General features: G+C 51.6%; 1 protein-coding gene across 3 annotated transcripts in view; it reads right to left on the reverse strand.

Moving 5' to 3' along the window:
• Positions 1–10,037: 10,037 nt before the first annotated feature.
• Positions 10,038–20,806, reverse strand: part of MGAT5B (alpha-1,6-mannosylglycoprotein 6-beta-N-acetylglucosaminyltransferase B) — a 38,624-nt gene continuing 27,855 nt past the window's right edge. For 2 of the 3 annotated variants that reach the window (XM_032448269.1, XM_015879799.2), the window contains exons 9-17: positions 19,757–19,888; positions 19,036–19,169; positions 18,771–18,901; positions 17,875–18,036; positions 17,336–17,482; positions 16,468–16,584; positions 12,959–13,033; positions 12,548–12,822; positions 10,038–11,588 (exon numbers count right to left, since the gene is read on the reverse strand). In XM_032448269.1, the coding sequence (XP_032304160.1) occupies positions 11,390–11,588; positions 12,548–12,822; positions 12,959–13,033; positions 16,468–16,584; positions 17,336–17,482; positions 17,875–18,036; positions 18,771–18,901; positions 19,036–19,169; positions 19,757–19,888 (1,372 nt within the window). In that variant the 3' untranslated portion in view covers positions 10,038–11,389. The remainder of the gene's footprint in view (positions 11,589–12,547; positions 12,823–12,958; positions 13,034–16,467; positions 16,585–17,335; positions 17,483–17,874; positions 18,037–18,770; positions 18,902–19,035; positions 19,170–19,756; positions 19,889–20,806) is intronic. The other variant, XM_015879800.2, reaches the window with a different exon arrangement.

Genomic DNA, 20,806 nt, shown 5'->3' on the forward strand with positions numbered 1-20,806 from the left:
CCTCCTTCTCAGACACCACCAACCTTCCTCCCCTACCCCCACAATTCTACTGCCCCCAGCAGAGGTGTTGCCTCACATCCCAGCAGTGAACGATACCCACACTCATTGCTCAGCTATTTCCACCTTCTCCTTGTTAAACCAAATAGGGAGCGATCAGAAAGAAAGCCGTGGCAGAAATGTGTTTGCAAAGCACCAGCAACAGATGTCCTGGGTCCCGGGTGAGCTTTGTCTGCACCAGAAAGCAGCCAGCTCCAGGCTTTCTTTGTCTCGACAATAAACAAGTGCTAAGGCTAAGTGCAGCCCCGTGCTGCCAAGGGGTATAAATTGGCACCTATTAGCCAGCCTCAAAATAACTCTAACTTGTTGGACATAATGAGGTGATTAAATCAGCATGAGAAATTCTGCTTCTTGGAGCCAAGAGGACACAGCGATTTAAATCATACTGCAACCCCCCCACTGCAATTAGAGGAAGGACAGAACGAGGTTTCAGGATGGAGATGTCCATGCAGGCTTTGTTAATTGTGCTGTGCCAGCAGCGAACCTGGCTGGATCCACAGCCCAGCCACCCTCATTAACACTCCCAGGGCTGGGAAAACATAAAGATTACCTAATGTGAATGGTTTCACCCATTTCTCACACCCTACAAAGACACTGGGGCACGCAAGGACACTGCAGAGAGGAATGCCAGTGCTGGAGAACCTCCTGCCATCAGCTCCCACACTGCAGCCAGTTTGTTCTCCTGCTTGCAGACTCTTACTGAATAAACCCAATACATGGAAGCTGCTGTTGGAGCAGGTGTAGGAAAAAAAGCAGGGAAGTTGCTGTATGGTGCACAGCTTTGGCAATGAACAAAGACTACCTGTGCTGATGAGGAGCATCTCCACACCACGCTGCAGGAGAACATGAACACATGGATGAGTGATCCTGAAAGCAGCCGTCTGCCAGTCCTGCCCAGCACCAGCATCATCCATGGAGATCACCCAGACCCACAGCCCTTTGCTAGAGACCTTCAGGGCTCCCATCCCAGGGTAGATGTGCAGAGCTTTTAGCAGCTGCTCCCATGTTGGTATCTCCATTCCCATCACATGCACATTCCCAGCAGGCTGCTGCTAACCATCAGTGGGCTGCTTCTCTTGGCCAACTCCAGCATGCAAATAGTAGGATGGTAAATCTTTGGCCAGCAGCAATTCCCATCCAGGCATCACAGGGACTGAAGGTAACGAGGGTTTTGAAATCCAACAGTCCCTAAACACTTTAAGGCGCTGCCTTTGCCTTTCTATCTTCATGCTTTGAGAACAAATCATTCCTTACAATCTGTGTTCCCACATCCCCTCGCCTGAACTCCAGAGAGGGATTTTGTCTGGTTCTAACACATACTATGGTCATTTGTCGTGAAATTATTTTCATTCATTTATCTCCATTCTGCCTTTTCAAGTCCTTTTCTCGCGTTCTACTTCGGCCAAATTCCCAATTCCCTGAATTTATTATCACTATAAAATGGTTGCCTGCTCCACAGCATGACCTAGACGTGCACCCCACCGTGATGCTTTAGAGGCCTTCGTCTGTTCCTATGGCAACTAGAAAAAGAGGCAGCACGGCAGCCAGCTCAGGGCCAGATCCTGCATGGACATTACACCTCTGCCCAGCTGCAGGAACCCAGGAGAAGCCAGGGGACAGGTGACAATGTAATGAATAGGGCAGAACCACACGTGTAGCTGGGTTTCCTGGCTTTTCCTTGAAGGTGAGCTTGGATCGAGCCAGCAGCATCACCACAGGTAGCTGGACACAGCTGGAGCTATGGGTATACAGATATCTCCTCTCTCCAAACCAGCCAGCAAATAACTCCTTTTGTGAGACCTACTGCCTTTAGACCTGCTGGTAAAGATTCATACCTTTGCTTTTATTTACTGATCTGATTCCTTTTTAATTCTTCATTACTCAATTCCCACCTCAGCCCCTCCAGTCTACCCAGGATCCAGCTGGAGCTGGCAGGCCTCTAATTACTGCATTTGCCCCATTTATCCTTCCCAAAACGTTGGCAGAGATCACACCTGGGAAATCAGCACAGCAGACTCAACACTTGCCTTTGACATCACCACTGTTTTGTTTTCACACCCGCTGTGGGTCCCTCCCCACACCTGTGGGCTGAGCAATGAGAACTGAGCCACAAGGAAATGATGAGCTCTGCCATCCCATCATGGTTCTGTGCTGCAGCACAGAGGTACAAAGCTATCAATGGGGGAATACATGAAGCTGCATCAGGGCAGGGATCTGCCCAGAGAGAGAGGTGGGCACAGCCCTGAACTGCTGGAGCTCATGGACACCACTCACTAACACTGAGTTTGGGTGGTGCTGTGCAGGGCCAGGGCTGGACCTGATGCTCCTTGTGGGTCCCTTCCAACACAGGGTGTTCTATGGTTCTACCCTAGGACATGGCTTTCAGTGTCCCGTGTCTTGTCCCAGGCTGCACTATGTACAGCTGCAAGCATCTCACACAGCAGCCCCAGCTTTCCTTAAAAAGGGGAAAAACAACACAGAAGTGGCACTGAGTGAAGGAGAACCATCCCCAATAGCATTTCCCCAGTTGAAAACCCAGTGCCTAAATCTACCAGCTTGCCATCTTTACCATCCAAAGATACAAAAGAGCAGAAGGGGAAGGAAGAAAAGAATCCACACGAGTGCCCTGGCCATGCACTCACACAACCCCATTTTGCTTTTGATTTGAAACATTTTAATTATTTTCTGATGACAAAGGGCAGAGCTGACCCAGGCAGCATCTCAAGCAACTTCCCAGCTCTGTGGGTTCCCATGCCAGACGGCGCCGAGCACTTGAGATGGATGGGAAATAGCATTTCCTCCATGTGTGGCTGAGCAGTCATGACATGCTGGCAGCAGCACTGGGCACAGCAGCCTCTGCTCACTGCCATCTGGCAGCTATAGCACAGGGAGTTGGGGCAGGAGGTGAAGGAGAGCACAGCCCATCTGTGTGCCCGCTTGGAGGGAGGAGGACGAGGTTCAAGTGCCACCAAGAGCCAGCTGGCATGGAGCATAGAGCTGCATCCCAATGGCAAATGAACATGTTGAGCTTTTGGTGTTGGGGTGCACTGAGAATCAGAGAGGGCACCACCAGTTTGGGGCTGACATTGAGCAAACCTGACTGGGAAGTGACTTTATTGCTCAGGATTTGTGTGGGATTTCAGCTCAGCCCTGCAGGGTTGTGGGAAGGGGCCCATCCAAAGGCCTTCTGGTTTGGGTCAAGGAAGGGATGGAGAAAGCTGCTTTCATTCAAGTGGGAGCCGGGTGAATTGGGAAGGACCCTGCCCCATGCCATAGACATCATGGGGCTGTGCCCATACCAACCAGCAGCACTTCCATCATGACAGCACTGATATTTCCCAGTCACGCTTCCAAACACGAGAAGCAATGCTACCTGTGCCTGAGCTCGCTGATTTCACCCTGAAATTTAGAGAAGCACTGAGAGAATTCAGAGAAATCCAGAGAGGGCAAACCCTGAGTGCTTCCTGAGCACCACAGCCAGCAGTTCTGCACATCCCTCTTTCGTGATAAGACCCGCTGCATTACAAGGAAGGAGCCCGCTGCTTTCTGAAAGGCTTTTAAAAGCCTTTGTTCAATACAAACACTGTTGTTAGAAAGCCCCAGGTTGGTTCTGCTCAAACATCTCCATATCTCATCCCTTCACAACCTCCCAAACCTGCATCCCTTTGTAGAGCAGCACTTTGTACAATGCACTCAGTGTGATGGAGACGCACATCTGGACTCAAAGGAATGGCTCTGGAGCACACCTAAGCTGCTTCCTTAACTAGAGGGAGATGCAAAGGGCACAAACCACTCACCAGCTTATACACAACCCCACCTGTAATGCTGCTGCCCTACAAACATCTCCAATTGCACAGCACTGAGGATTTAATAGCTCTGAGGATAAAGATGAGAAAAATACATGGGCTTTCTTGGGCAGCTTCCTATCACTTGTGGAAGACAAAGTGGTTCCAAGCACTGCAAGGACACTCACAGGACCATGAGCCACACAGCAAAGCAAAAACCACTCTCCCCAGGCCAGAGAGTCTAACAGCTTCATGGGATGGAGCTCTGTCCTTATTTATAGCAGCAGTGTAACACAACGGAAAGCACAGCAATGACAGCAGAGCAACAAGGTCCTACCCAGGCTACAGCAAGTGAGGATTCACAAAGGAAAAAAATGCTGCTTACCTCCAAAAGGCCTCTGCTATGCAGGGGTCTCCAGCAAGATACCTTCACCTCCACTGCCAGCCCTCAAATAAGGGCTGGGAAGGGGAGGATCCTGGCATTTCATGCACCTGATCTCCCCTGGGTTGGCCCTGCCTTTCCACCAGGTGCTCAATCACTATATCAAGGTGTGAGAGCATTTCCACTATGAGCATCCCAGGGCCCCAGGTCTGGTCTGAACCTGGGACCTGAGCTAAAAGCATTTGCTCTCTTTCCCAGCAGCTATTCAACCCTCTGCAAAGGAACACATGGCTTCTTCATAAATTTCAGTACTGTCCAGAGGGCAGCGGGATCAGAGCGAGTGCCCTGACCACGAATCCATCAACCTCTTCACAAAAGAATCAATTTTTATGTGCTTGGAGCTGTGGGGGGATTATTGTTGACCTGGTGGAACCATAAATAGAAGCAGTGCTGGCAAAGGCCGTGCTTTCACCCGGCTGCTTTCTCTCTTCCCATCCCTGTCTTTGCAAGGTGACCGCTTGCATTGCAGCAGCGCGGAGCAACATCCACAGCACTCCAATGGATCCCACAGGAGCAGGGCAAGGTGCAGATGTGTCAACCTAAAAGAAAAAGCAGATTTCCCAGCTCCATCTCCTGCTCTGACACCCCACACTCTGCAAACCTCATAAAATCTAGGCCGCTTCCGAGGGATTCTTTTGCAGACATGGAAAATCATCTTGACAGCTCCCAACTACCCCACTTGGGCAGGGTTTGGGAGTAAGGAGCAATGGAATGGCTTTTTGTCTTCATAATTTACTGAAGTGAAATCAGAGCTAAGCCCTAAATGCTCTGAATGATTCGCGGTGCAGATCCATGCTCTCCCCCTGCACAGCCAGTTGAGGTCTCACCCAGGTCAGCGCTGTCAGAATGGATGAATCGAGTCCCTTAAAACATCCCTTGTCTCCTCCGTGCTCCTCATTTAAGCCACATATGAGGTATTTCCAGCTCAGCTGACAGACCTCAGAGGAGAGCCGGTCCCATCCAGGGAACTGCTGATGCTCTGCTTAAGATACAGGAAGGCAAAATGTCTGCACTCATCCCCACCAGCCCCACCACACCAACAGTTCCCTTTCCCACTTCATAAGGAGCCCTGCCCGCTGCTATTTGCTTACTGGCTTGCTGCAGGCAGGTTTGCTTCTTAATGAAATGGATCAAATCAGCTCTGAGTGATGCAAAGCAGCAGCAACTTGATTTTCCAACAAAACTTGCTTTTCCCTGAGCCCTTATGGGATGCCGGTTGGTGAAGGCACACCTTGCCCCCAGCAATGCTTCCCCCCATAGCACAGGGCAGGAGTGAGCCCTCCTGTTGCTGCCCCTTTGGGTCCCATGGCCACGAGGTGACACCAGGGAGATGATGTGCTGAATATCAGCCAGCCCTGATCCACGGGCTTTGCCAAGATGCCAACATTTTTTTGCTATATTTAAACAGCTCTGAAAGCACTTTTGACCTCAACAACCCCATTTCTCCATAAAGGTACTTCTGAACCACGCTGCACTGCACCAGAGTAATTAAAAGTGAGACTGAAATCTGCTCAGGGAATTCAGAGCAAAGCTAAGGCTGCAGATCTAATGGACCTGTGTGCACTAAGAGAAGGCCTCAATGCCAGCTGCCCCTGTAGCCCCATAGAACATTCGGCAGCCTCACTGTGCCTCAGTTTCCCCATGTAAAACCCAAAGGACACATCACTGCCCCCAGCCTGCAGCCCTGGGCAGGGGTTGAACTCCATCATTCCCAGCTCTGCTCCCTGCAAAGGGATCAGTGCCGGTCCCACAAGGAGCAGCTGAGACAGTGAGCAGCATCCAGCCTTCCTTTCATTAATTTCTTTTGAATAATTAAACCCTGGGATGTTAATACTTTTTACTTGAAAACTCAAATTGCAGTGTTTGTAATTACTGTTTTATTGGAACATTAAAAATTAAAGGGCATCCCAAGGTTGTCAGCACAGCACAGGATCCTCCTCTTCTCCCCATGATGTCCTGTGTGCTCCCAGCCCTCCCTTCCTTGCTGCTTTATCCCATCACAAGCAGAGATGCTGGGGCTCAGGATCTGTGAGCATACCCAGCCCTGCAGAAATGGGGATGTGTCAAAGTGAGGATATCCTGATGGGGACGGTGGCTTCATTCTCAGTGATATTCTGGGAAGGCAAACAGCCATGAAACCCAAACAGGAGGTGTGCTGTGGCTCTGGGTGGGGAGGAAGAGTGGCTCAGTGCTATTTGCAGCCCAGCCCAGCTGCCCCCCCGGCCCTGCTGCATGTCCCCCCCCAGCATCAGTCTGTGCTGTTTCCACCCTCAGTTCATCATTCTGTGCAATCTGCAGCACTGAGCATCAGAGACATCCCTTGGCTCTACTCCCCACCAGCCCACGCTCCTACAGGTTGGGATGCTCAGTTCCCCAGACTGAGGTTTGTGCCCACCCCGGAGCCTGTTTAGAGGACACATCAGGGCTCAGCATCCCTGTATCCCACCAGTCCCACTCAGCAGGGACCCACACCATCCCCACTGTAGGGTCAGCCCCACGGGATGGTCCCATACAGTCTCCCATTGGTTCCCATGGCAGCAGGCTCTCCACTGGCTCACCAATTGCCAAGGCAACAAGGTTTCCCCGTCCCCATCCACAGCACTAGGGGATTCACAGGGCTTCCCATAGCAGCTCCCCGCAATGGAGAGCATCCCCCCAACTCCCCCAGCAGCAAACAGAGCAACTCCGCATCTGGCCGAGAGGTTGGATGTAGGCACAAGCCTGCTTCCCAGACAGGATGCTCTCCTAACCCATCAGGACACAGCACCAATCTTCCCTCCTGCTGCCACCCCCTCACACCCCTCCCCAACTCCTTCCTGCTGCTGACAGGTGTGTGAACACTCTGCTCTCTCTCCATGCCATGTTGCACAGCATTCCCTGCTCAGAGAAGGAGACAAGCTTTGTAAAAACGTTGCATGGCAGATGCAGACTAATTTCATTCTGCTGTCCTGCCAAGGATTCTGAGCCACAACAGGGAACTACCAGCACCACTGGGCTCCTTGAGATCTTATCCTCCCATTCAGCAGTGCTTATACCAAAGCTCCTTTGGTGCCAGCCCTGGGGGTACTCACCCAGGGCAGCACCTTTCCTTTCTGTGCTGCCACAGCCAAAGCAGTGATGATGTTGGGGCTATGGGTGCTGTGCCCCCCACACCACACCCATCCCACCATGGATGGGATCAGACCCTGCAATGGGACCCCAAGTCCTATGGGGCTGTGCTTGTGCCCAGGCTGTGCAGCTCCGTGCCCTCGGATTTCATGATGAAGTTAAGATAGTGAGGCTGTTGCTCGGGGTGGAAAAATGATTAACAGCCATCATCCCAATTAAGAGTTTCTAATTGGGATTAATTTGAGAAGTTAATTAAGCATGGAAATCTATTGCCTCCCTGATTTCTCTTACCAACCTGTGGCTCCCCAGCCCTCACACCACTGGGAGGGCACAGGGCACTTGGGGTGAGGACATCACTGCTGGCCTTCTCCATTAGCACTGCTTTTGGGGGCTGTGTACATAGGAATGATGCCCCAATGGCAATCAGGCATTGCTCCCTCCACCCTAAGCCCAGCAAGAAGCCTGCAGCTCTTCCTATTAGTTTCCTCAACATCTCATGAAAATTAATTCCTGCAATTAATGGCTTAAATCAACAACCCCCCACACTCGGTGAGGCTGAGCCAGATGCGCTGTAGCAAAGAGCATGGACAGGAGGAAGCAAGGACACAGGATGGGGGAAAGTCAGGAGCAGATCAGATGGTGAGAGCTGCAGTGCAACGCTCAGCAAAGCAAAACCCCAACTGGCTGCACCTCTATGCAAGCTGCAAAGCCCTACGTGTTTCTTAGAGATGCTGTCGGACGCCTTGAACCCTCAGATGAAAGGGACTAAATTAGGGCAGATTGCAGTTTCCTGCTTCCTGGCTTGTATTTATAGAGAGGCTGAGAGGTCTGGTCACTCCCTTTCCAAATAGGAGCTGAAAATAAGGACCTCCCTTTAATTTTCACCCATTTCCAGAGGATTTGGTCCCTTGGCTGGGGATATTCCATCCCCCCCAAAAGGTGCTGGGATAAAAGCTGCATCCTCAGCAGTTCTGCTCCTTTTTGCCCATGGATCATTGGTATTTCTTTGCTTTCCTGGGGAACGGCATTGAATCGGCCCCATCTCTCCTGAGAAAATATTGATCCAGAGTTTGAATGGCTTTCCATTACTGAGCCACAATGGGTGTCATTGGGAAGGATGGCTCCATCTGATAAGGAAGGGAACACTCAGCTTCTAAAGGGGCTTTCGTCCCCTCCACAGATTCTGCCAGGAAAGAAAAAGAGAGAGAAAAAAAAAGCCAAAGATTTCGCTGCTCTTTTCACTCAGTTGCTCAGAGGACAGATGTTCAATTTGTTAACTTCCCTCAGGGCTCCGCTTTGCCGAAGGGATGAGGCAAGGAGAGAAGAGATCCAATGCTTTGGTGTATTTTGGGAAGCCTTTCTTAAGGGGGGGTAGGGGGGGGAATCATAAGAAAGGCATCCCAAAAAGAAAAGAAAGCACAACATGGGGGAGACAGGACTCAATTAAAGCAAGACCTTGAAATACACGAGCCAACAGTGCAGAGTGCGGGTCCATTAGGCACTGCTGTCAGGCAGCGTGCCGTGCTTAACGGAGCTGTGTGGCAGCTGAATCCATCACCTGGGGAAATAAACAACGCTGCTTACATCTTCAGCAGCTCCTTGATCTGGCGATAAACCTGTAAGGGGAAATAAATGGGCTTCTCTTCTCCGGACTGTCCACATCGGGATGCAATTTGCTGTTTCACCTGGTTGCTGATAAGCAGGGATTGGGAGGGAAAAGCTGCTTAACGATTTCCTAATAAAGCCCCTGATAAATGGAGCGGCCCTATTCCCTCCATCCCGTGGTGGATGGCAGCCCAGATTCCAATTGTTTGACTTTATTCTCAGTCCTGACAGATTTTCTTTCCCCCCCACCTGCCCCTCCCCACTGGGGATTTATTCTTCATAATTAGCTGCGGTAATTAGAATCTCTTTCACGTGGCAGCACTTTGGCTTCCCTTTGCATCTCTTCCATGCTCCTATATGATAAAACATGAAATTAATGCTAGCGTCATGCCCAGGTCTCCCACCCTAATGGGAAGGAGTGCTGCCCAGGCTGCTCAGAGCACTGCCATGACCATCATCCAAATGGAGACCCCTGGATCCCACCAGCTCCCCAACACGTCACTATTTACAGTGACAGCAGCCAAAGTGAGTGAGCCAGCTCTTGTTTCAGCTTAGAGAGAACAGCCCTGACAGCGGTAATTGGGGCTGATGGCACCTGGCTGCTGAGAGGTGATGGCTGGGTTAAAGCATCCCAGCAGAACCCGCAGTGAGGGCTGATACACTGTGGTTGCTGCCTTAAGAGCTGTCTGAAGCCAGCTGTGGGATCCTGCTCTTGGGTTAAAGCAGGTCTTGTTCGGTCCTTGTGGCACTGGGGGCTGAATGATTGGGATTGTGCTCCTTGCCATGTCCCCTGGCCTGTGCTGCCCCAGTTCTGCAGTAGTGTGGGCAAGATGCTGCTTTAACACCAAGATAAAATCAGAATCATTAAATCTTTAAGGTTGGAAAAACCAATAGCATCATCTAATCCAACCCCAGCCCTTCCCCACTGTGCCCACTGACCCCATCTCTCAGGTCCTGGAACGCCTCGAGGGATGGCAACCTCCCTGGTGCCAGTGCACCACCAGATGAAAGGTGCCAGGGAAAGGCACGAAGGATTGGTGTTCATCTCTGCACAGAGAGGCTTCCACAGCTTTTATTTACACACACGCCTGCTGCAAGACACACAAATTACTTAATCAATCCTTTCCCTTGTCGGCATCACCGGCTGCTTGGAGGCTGCCTGCACGACGTTGCACTGAAGGTGACAAATGGCTCCAAGATAACAGCGCTGGCTCTGGGCTGGGAGACAGCAAGAGCAGCATGGTGCCAAAATGGGGCTGAACTCATCCTGCTGAGCCCCTGCTCTGCCACTCAGAGCCAGGTGGGCACAGTGCTCCCAGGTGGCACCATCAGGTTGAGATAAGGGGTTATTCTGTGCATGGTACAAGTGCCCAGTGTGCAGCTCACAGCTGTGTTTTTACCCACTAAAAACTGAGCACTGACCCTGCAGCACCACTCCATGAGAATCCCCAAACCCAACCAGCCTTCTCACCACAGGTCCCACTAAGCCAGCAGGATTGCATGCCAGGAGAGGAAACACAAGCAGCAGCAAACACTTCTCTAAAAGAAGACGATGAGCTTAAAGAGAAGCTAAAGAAGTGAAGATGCTGCATGGAGCTCTTGGCCTGGAACTCACCTTCTCTCGCAGCTGCTCAGGAAGGCAGGGGCTGCAGTGCTGGGGATGCAGGCACAATGCTGCTGTTGCAGCTGCTCTGCCTTAAAGCTGCCCCCACCTTCACTCTGTGCCAGTAACATGCCAGCTGCTGCACCACCTCCGCCTGCCTCAAACTAGGAGCAGCACCATGCCACCATCGACACAGTGGTTACCTGAGCCCAGCATCCTTCTGGAGCCCCACACAGCACTGCTCAGCCCCAGCCTCGTGCTGCAGGCCGAACCCCTTCTGCATGCACCCGTTGCAGCCACTATCCTCAGGTTTTGCCCTCCCCGGCCAAGGAAGGATCCCCCAGCACAACCCAATAACTCCTCACAAGAAGGGCTGGGTGTTCTTTTTTTTTCCCCTTTAATTCACCACTCATTCTGAAGGAGGGGGGGGTTGGAAGGGAAAGGGGGTAGAAAATAAATAAATAAAACAACCTGGGATGCTTCAAAGTGAATGAAAACCCTGAAACTGCAGTCTGCTGGTGGCTCATCCCACGGATGGAAGAGGGGAAGGGTGATGCCCTCCAGCTCCCTCTCACCGCCACCCCCATCCCAGCGCCAACGCGGTCCAGGTGGGTTTGGATGCGGACAGGCTTCCTCAAGAGGAAAATGGAACTGCCCATCAGGCTGCGGCCGTTTGCAGCCCAGCACCCCTGGCTCAGCACGCATCCCATCCTGCCTGCCCAGCTATTGCACGAGCTTTGAGATAAAGCCTCCGTCGGCACATGGCGCATCACCACCGCGGGGCTGGAGTCACAAGCAGTCCCTGCACAAAGCCACCTGGCCCTCGCGGTAGTCGCGGCAGGGGCAGAGACGCCGGTACTTGGTGTTGTGCCCCGCACAGCTGAAGAGCAGCGGCTCCTTCTGGAGGTAGCACTCGTGAACGTTCTCTGCCACTGCTGGGTAGAGATGGTTCATCTCGTACTCGGTGCTGTCGCAGGTGATGCTGAGCCTGGGAAGGAAGAGAAAGGTGGGGAGGCTGCAGTTCCAGGGTGGAGAGGCTGCCAGGTGCTTCACTAAAGGGTTTCTGATGCTCAACCTGTCCTTCCAGGAGCATTCCCAGTGACAAGCCCACCTTTTATGGGTGTAGGATCCATGAGCTCTGTGAACCCTTTGACTGCATGCCCAGCCCCAAATCCCACGCAAATTAACCCAAAAACCACCCAAACCTTGAGTGGGCCACGGACAACTCCACTAAAAACATTATATCCTACCCAGACCGAGAGGTCTGCCTACTCTGCTTGCACTTCCACAAGCAGATGCCATTTCTGGAAGCGCACCCAACCTCAATGAAAGTCCCAGTGTCTCCAGGATCAGCAAAATGGGGACACACACCACAAAAACCCCAGGAGAAGAAGGAGCTGCCCCTGCTGCTCTGTGCCTCCATGGCCCCATCAGCCCATCCACAGCTGCCCTGGCTCCGGGGAAGGGGGTGGGGGGAGCACACAGAAAACACAAGCTCCAGCCCTAATTCATCCTATAAAGCTGTCACCAGGGCTCCAATCGCCTGCCTGGCCAGCGTGACGAAAATGGTAATGTTGGCATCTTAATTGCCCACAGAGCAGCCAGGAGCCTGGTGGCAGATTTATACTCTATTAAAACTTCACCGCTGTGTGTTCAAAATGCAGTTTTCAGAGAGAAAGATGTAAAAAAAAAAGACAGAAAGGGAGGGAGCGGGCGGGAGGTGGAGAGAAGCGGGGTTGGGAGCGGGACGGCAGCAAATGCCAATGCCGTCACTGCTTGTGGAAGCACAGAGCTGCTGGAGCAAGCACAGGGATGCCATGGGTGCAGGGGGCTTTAGGGACAAAGGACATGAAGACAGGTTGCTGGGGACACCCAGCGCTGGGGATTGGGGACCCCACTCCTGCAGCCCCCCCTGAGGTATCACCGCCCCGCTGAGGACACACTCACTGCAGGAACACCTCCTTCTTGTTGAGGAACCTGAAGAAGGTGGGCTCGCACACCAGCCCATGCAGGCGGCATGTCTCGGTGCAGGAATGCCGCCCCTCTGACAGCCACACCTGCAGTGAGTCCGCTGGCGGCCAGGCCTGGGGGTCCCGGTGGGCGTTGGGGGACCACACCAGGTGGGTGGCGTTGGGAGACAGGGCCAGGGGGCTCGGAGGGCTTTGCATAGCAGGGCTCTGGGCCTTGGCAGGCGGTGGCGGGGACGGCATGGTGCAGAAATCCTGGAAAGGAAAGGGAATAGGTCAGTGCTTGAAGGGGAAGGGTGATGTGTAGGGGTGGGGCTCAGCATCCCTGGCAGGGACACCTCCCCAGCATTCCTCCCATTCATCCCACAGCATAACAGGGATGGTGCCCAACCTGGTGCTGAATGTAGGCGTGGATCCGCTCCAGCATCCCCTCGCAGGTGTACTCGTAAGGCAGGTAAGGGTCCACCTGTGCAGGAGAAGAGCACAGCACTGCAGCAAGAAGCAGGCACAGCCCTGCCATGCTCCAGCCCTGGCAGCAGCACCTTGAGGCACTAAAGCTCATGGCATGTTTCTCATTGCATCACTACTCCTCAGCACCTGTGCTGCCAAAACACAAAGCTGGGGATGGGATGCATTAACTATTATCAGTGCATTTGCCATCACTGGCCAAGTGGGTGATGCTCCTGCCCTTCATCCACCATCAGGCAGAGAGACGTGGAGCGAAGTCATTCTGCTCCTGAATTAGTTCATCTCCCTTCCCTAAAAATAGCAAGAACAACGGGAGGGCAACTGCAGGGATCGGACCCCCTGTGGGGTACTCAGTGCTGTATTATTCATTCCTCTTTGGAAGAAATTGAGGACTACAAGAGCTCTGCAAGCAACAACAGGTTTAAGAGAAAAAGGGTGAAGGATTAAATGGGGTTCAACTCACCTTAATATGTTCAAATGAAGTCACCTTGCTCCACACCCCAGTTTCCCAAGTAAGCCATTTCTGGACGCATTTGTCCATCCCCCTGAAGGTGCTGGTGACCAACACAGGGCTGTGGGACCATGGAGCAAATGTGTCCCCTGCAGCCCCACGTTCCTACCTGCTATTTATGCAGAGCCAGCAGCACTTCAACAACCAGTGTATTTATAGCATGGGTTATGAAACACTGCTGGTCCTCACCCGTTCTTCCACATCACACCTCCCTCCTGAGAGCTGCCCTTGTGTCCTGGTGTTGAAATCAGCTCCTTCAAAGCATCCCCAACCCACGTAGCATCACCAAACTCCCCAGCGTCCCCAACATCACCATCCCCACATCTCCTCTATCTCATGTAGGACGAGCTGGGCAGGTCCTAGAGCCCTCCTTCCCCTCTGCATTTCTGCAGAGCTTCATACAAAGGATGGATGATAAGTAAAAAAAATACCCCAGATAGTTCATCCGGAAAACACTGCTGCTTCTATTTTCTGCACCTCCAAAATAGCTGTCTCCTTTGAAGTACCTGTCAGAGCCAAGCTCCAAAGGCTCAGCCTGCCAACAAGATCCCTCTAAGCATCTCTCCACCATAAATATCCCACCTGAGATCTCAGCAAGGCTGGAAATCGCAGCTGCTCTGTCTCATTACAGGTGTGCCGTGTAATTGGTGCTGACACCATGACAGGCATTGATGCTGCTCAGTTAACCAGAGCCAGGTCTTGCAGGTTTGGGGTTGCAGCACTCAGCCTCACACCCCTGCACTCACAACAGCAGTGCTGGGGGGGCTTTGCACGGGGTGATGCTCTGCCCTTGTTCTTGAAAAGGGATTTTGCAACCCTCCCTTGCATGCATCGGTGGGGATGCAATGCAAAGCACAAAGGTGCTTTGGGTTTGTTTCTTTTACAGACCCCATTGGGTATCCCAGAACTGCTTCCCTTGTTGCAAAGGAAAAGGAAGAAAAACATAATCCCTAAGTAATGAGCAGCAAAATAATGCAATTGTCAGCTGCCCCCCGGCAGCAGGCTGGGAGCACTCAAACCAGCTATTTTCGCTGCGATGTTTAATACGCCACTCTTTCAAGCATAGGCTGAAATGTATAATTTTCCATTATATTCCTGTATGTTTGACTTTAATATAATGATGCCTTCTCCCTTCGCTACACCAGAATATTGGGTCTGTTAAATGGCTTGTGCTGGGACAAATGGAAAGAGCTGAAGGCTGAGAAATCCTTGTGCCTCGAAACCTCTCTGCCCCTCTCAGCCCAGGCTATGGCAGCGAGCTGCAATTCATTGCTGGTACAACAGCAGGGGGTGGCATCTCACCCTCCTGAAAGTGCTCAGCTGAGATTTGCCTTGAAGGTGCAAAGCCAAAGGTGTGTGGTTAGTGACTTCTTAATGAAGGGGGGAAAGGAAAAGGGGACAAAGGGAGAGGAAAAGGGGGGAGGGGAGAGGAAATGGGAAAAAGGAAAAGAGAAAAAGGAAAAAGAAAGAAAAAGGGGGGGAGGAAGGGAAAAGGGGAGGGGAGAGGAAAATGAAAAGGGCAAAAGGAAGGGGAAATCAAAGAGGAAGAATAGAAAGGAAAAGAGTAAAACCAGTTTCAGGTCAGTTTTTAATTCCCAATATTTCCCAGCAAGGAGAAAAATGCTTTGTTTCAGGTCAGACAATCTGTTTGGTTTGGTGAGGCAAAGGGAAATGCATCATTTCAGATACAAGTTTCCCTAGCAGGTCATTTCCAAACAAAGACACACAGATGGGAAACAAAAACACCTTATTTCATTTCAGTAATGGTGAAATGCAACGTTTGGAGCGAAAGAAATAAATGGATGGTGATTATTCTGAAGGAGAGATTTGCCAAACAGTCTGAAAACACAACGCCCTGTTTTGCTATAGGAAAGAAGGAGGCAGAAAGCAGTTCCTCCCACCTGGCTGAGCACTGAGCTGCCCGTTCTCACCACCCATCAGCTGTTCTCATTTCCTGCTGTAACCAGCAGTAGTTTAAAGACAAGATACCGAGGGATTCCCAAAGCTAATAGTGGGGCTTTTAAAGCTGGGAGGTTGGTCAACTGTTAGTCTTAATTGCATTGACAGCATCTCTAACACAGATATGTTAAAAACAGACAAACAGGCCGTTGCTGACTCTTGCTCTGCTCGTTCCCTGCTCTGCTTGCAGATGGTAAATATACAGATCACATTTAAAAGAGCAAAGAGCAGAGGGGATTGGTGGGCTTATCTTATTGTGCCTCTCGGTGTATGGGAACTTCTCCCTGCAGAGCTGTTACAGCACACTGCTCTGGGTTGTATTCATTTGGGGTGAATTTAGGCTTGCACACCCTGACAGCCCCTAAAGGGGCATGGCCAGCAGCAACAAGGCAATGGGGATCGTCCAAAACAAGGGGTCTGTGGGACTTCCCTGCTCCATGGAGACATCATTCAATAGACCATGAAGCCATATTTCCAGCATAGGTGCCACACCACAAAGCAAAATGCCCAGAAAACCCCACAGCCGAGCACCCCCAGGCTGGTGCCACATTCTCTGTGCTGCTGCCTCATCCACACTCTCCTCCCCTCCTTCCTCTCAGCGACGTAGGAGATGTTAATTAAGGAAGGGAGGAAGGATGTGTTGTGACTGCACCACAACTGCATTTCTATGAGCAGCTGACGTGGGAACGGGGAGAAATCTGGAGATGGAGCTGATCAGCCTGCAGCACAACTTCCTCACAACCCCCTTTTTATTTCTTACCTTTCCTTTTTTAACAGCAGAGATCGTGGCGAGGCGCCGACATGACCTCATCCACACTGACCTCACCTCACAGCTGCATGGTGATGCACCCACCCCAAAACGCTGTCACAGTGAGGGTACAGCTCATCCCAAGGGCAACAAAGAGCAGATGAGAGCTGTTCTCACCTTGGCACACAGGCTCATTTTGGGGAGCCCTTCTCACCTGGGTCCTCAGAATTGTTTTGATAGCAGCTTCAAACTCCTCGGAGTTATTGTAGTCGACAGTCCACACGTGTGGCTTCCCGATGAAGTCCTCGGCGTACGGGTGCTGGGAGGACACCTATAGCACAGCACAGGAGCTGTTGGTTTGCAGTTGTTGGTAGCACCAAATGCTGCTTTTCCAGCCTCACTCTGCTAAAAGGCAGCTAGAGCCCTGGGGGCCTGGGTAGGGGCAGGAGGAGAGAGGATGCTGAGCTGTCTTGGAAGGCATTGCATAGCAGGAGAGCCTGCTAGAAGAAGAGCCATGTGTGCTTCTTGCTTGCTTTCCATTCTCATTTGTAGCAGTGACCACCTCCTCCCATCCTCCACATGAACACCCCAGGGCACTCCAGAACACTGGGAGCCATTGGGGACAGTGTGACACAGCCCAGCCGAGCTGAGGGAGTGAGCACTGTGCCGCATTATCCACTTCATTAATAATAAAAGAAGCAATTTTCTCAACCCTTTAACTTTTAAAGAGTTCCTGCTTCACTTAGATTGAATTCCCAGCAATGGGCAAGCCTGGGAGGGATGTCATACTCCCCATATCCTCCTCATTTTACAAAAATACAATGGGCTGAGGGGGATCAGGCTGCCAGCAGGACACCAGCCCTTATTCTGGGAGGGATGTGAATGGATCAGCACAGTGGGAAGGAAACGGGCAATGGATTCTGAGGGTGGGGTCTATGAGCATCCCCCTGCATCACTCTCCTCTACAACCCACAGCCCCTTCCATCCAACAGATGCATGTTGGGATGATACATTCACATTTTGGGATTTGGATCTCTCCGAAGATCTCAGTCAGGTGCTTTTTCCCACCACTGAGCACTTGCCTCTCTGGAGGTGGGCTTCCCACGGAAGAACTCATGGTTGAGGGAGCTGTGGGGAGGGTTGAAGCGCGCCTGCAGGAACACACAGCCGTTGGCGATGGCTTCCAGTGGGGCCGGACCCTCGTAGGGGAACCCAAAGCCGATGAAGAGCTGTGGGGAGCAAACCCAGGTTGGTGATGTAGAGCTGCAGACCCAGCAGTCCTCAGCCCCATAGGAGAGGCTCCAGATCACCCACCAGCCCTATAAGAAAAGCTCCCAGTGACCCAAATCACCCACTAGCATCCCTCAGCCCTATAGAAAATGACCCAACAGCATCCCCTGTGCTGCTGCTCTGTGCAGCGAGCCACTACAGCAGCTCCATGCAGCTCAATATCCCATAACTTAAACATGCTCAGAACCTACTTCAAATCACAGGGGTGCTCTGTAACTGACAGCCCAGTGGGGTGCTCACAGCCATGAAAGCTGCAATGCCCACCCATAGCTACCAGCATCACACCCACCCTGCACCCTCCCATGCCCCCATAGGGAGGGGAGCAGCCCACCTTTGCCTTCCTCAGCAGCTGCTGGAACTCATGCTGTGGAAGCAGCCCATGGTTCTTGACGAAGGCCGGCACCTCCGGCGGCCGCTGAGTCTCGTAGTACACTGTGCCATGGATCTCCATGTACTTATTGAGGATGGCCAGGAATTTCTCCTTGCCCTGCAGAAGGAAGCAGCACCCTGATGCAGCATTAGGGCTACAGACTGCTGGATTGCAGCACATTGGGTGCAGGGGGTTTGCAAAGTCAGGGCTCGTTAACAGTCCCACATCTCACTTAACAAGTCCCTAGGATGCTCTTATTCAGGTTTAATCCTTCTGCCTGTTTTATTACATGGAAAATCAAGGGGGTTATCATTTTTCTTCTTTGGAGGCTTTTGCTCTCCAAAGCAGCCTTCCATTTTAACAATTTCTCTATTGCTCTTTTCTTCTTTTATTATTTTGCTTGGAAAAAAACACAAAGGGGTTGTGCTTTGGATGCTGTAATTTCAGTTTATTCCGGCCCTTAAAGAGCAGACTGGGAGGAAAGGATGAGGTATAAATGAGAAACATGGGAGAGCTCCACACAATGCCTTACAGCCTCTCTGAGCACTGCATTTCTGCACTCAGCCACAAAACCCAGACATCTAGCAAGCAGAGCACAGGCAGGGAGGGCAGACCCTGTCCCCTGGGGGTGCTGAGGCCCCAGGAGGCAAACCCAAGGCTTTAAGAGGATGGATGCAGCACCATACCTGCAGCTGGAGCATCACCATGGAGCACCAAGGGAAAAAAAAAAAAAGAAAAGAAAGAGTTAGCTGTTTCCTTTTACGGCCTAGAATGGCAATGTATGAATGAGAATGGGAGAAGCCCTCTATGTATGGGACCGGGACATGCTGGGAGCTCCAACACCCGCAGCCACACACCTTCCAGATGCTGGCCTCCTTGCCGTACACCACCGCCATGCTGCCCACTTTGTTGGACTTGATGCGCTGCCTCTCAGTCTGGTTGAGCTCCTCCGACACGAAGCCCATGAAGGAATTGTCCGGGGTGTGCGCTGCAGACACCAAGAACAGATGGACACAGCTGGCACCGCGGCTCCACAGCTTGGAGGAGAAGCGATGTGAAATGCCAGCAAAGTGCCTGAGCCCCATATTGACAACCCTGCTGCAACCCTATGGCAGTGCTTACGGAACATGGTCATGAACTGGGAGGGTTGCAGGTTCCAGTAGCCCCAGTTGGTGCGGAAGCCGCGCAGCGTGGCGTATTCCTCATGGTTATAGGCTGGCTCCGTCCCGAAGGTATCAATGACACGAACGCGGCACCTGGGAGAGGAGACAGAACCCCATCACATCCCCGTGCCCTAAATGAGCAGTTTCCCATTGCAGGGCTTTCATCCTCCCAGTGGTTTCCACAACAACGCATCTCCTGAAGACTCGCTAATGCTTTTCCCAATATCCTAGGACTGCTGAGGCAGGCATTACCAACATGAGAGCAAGGAGAAAAGGGGAACATCAAACCAGAGAGGGGGAAAAAAAACAACAACAACAACAAGCTGAATGCGAGAGCAAATGCATTTATAATAAAAGCAATAACATTGCCTGTCATTTTTCTCTCTAATAAAATTGCGCAGGATAGTGGAAGAGATGGGAGAAAACATAATAAATAGCAGGACTATCAGCACTAAATTAAATCGCATATTTTCCTGGCTGCTGATATACCAGGGGATGCTGACATTTGTCATGGTGTTGAAGGAGCCGGCGCCGGGGCTCTGCCTCTTGCAGGCATGAAAGGCTTCCATTGCCACTGTAGGGTGGCAACCTCTGCTAACCCGTTGTCATTTGAGGTCATCAGGGTCTGCCTTTGGTTGCTAATTAAGGAAAAGGAGAGCATGAGAAAGAAGTGTTCTCACCTATATTTCTTAAAGGAGAGCCCCATGTGCTGCTTCATCTGCTGGAGGCCGTGGTAGTCAGTGTAGATCAGGTCAAAAGGCAAAGGGTTCGTCAAGGGGCAGTTTCCCCGGCCTGGAGGTACCCCTAAGTTGCTGGAGGAAAGCAGAAGACATCAATCAGCTCTGAAGAACACATGTTCACATCCCTGACTGGTGCCTCAAAGGGGTTATTAGGCAGCCCCGTGGCCTCTGTGTTGTCTTCATGCCTTTGGGACACAGGGACAGCCTGAGCTGGTGCCTGATCTAGTGGTTGGCAGCCCTATCCATGGCATGAGGGTTGGGTGATCTTAGAGGTCCCTTCCAACCCAAGCCATTCTGTGTTTCTGTGATGAGTCTGATTTCATCCCATTAATGACATAACCTAATAAAGCCAGGACAGTCAGACTGTGGGCCTCATTCATTGCCTTTGCCTGGGATTCTCAGTCAGCTCCTTCAAATAACCCTTCTCAGCCCCTTTTCTCTTCTGCAGCGGATAAAGTGCATTATGAAAATCCAGATAAACTGGATTGACCACAATCTCTTTATCAAGATCATCAGCTACCTTGCCCCAACAGGCAGCGTGATTAATCTGGCATGGTGCACGGCTGGTAAACCAGCAGCATGCCTCCTTCCCTTTTCAATTACCTCTGTGAACTGATGGATCTCTCTCCCCAAAGCTGTTCCATTAAGTGTACTACTGATGTCAGCCTGACAGCCCATCTGCTTGTCTGGACCACATTTCCTCCTTCTCAGGAAAAGGGGAAAAAAAAGTGACACCTTCCAATTCCAGAAGGTTTCTGAAGGATCCTTGTTACTTGTACTTGTGATTGCAGCACAGCAGTTTGCTCAGAAATACAAGTGGTCCATCCCTCACTTTCAATATTCCTGCATCTTTTTTTTCCCTCTAGATGTGAACTCCTCAATTATTGCACAACAGCAGCACAGAGAACCCAGATGCCACCCCCAAGATGTTGTGGATGCCCCATCCCTGCAGGCATTCAAGGCCAGGCTGGATGTGGCTCTGGGCAGACT

This window comes from Coturnix japonica, chromosome 18 (assembly GCF_001577835.2).
Source record: "Coturnix japonica isolate 7356 chromosome 18, Coturnix japonica 2.1, whole genome shotgun sequence".
Classification (NCBI taxonomy): domain Eukaryota; kingdom Metazoa; phylum Chordata; class Aves; order Galliformes; family Phasianidae; genus Coturnix; species Coturnix japonica.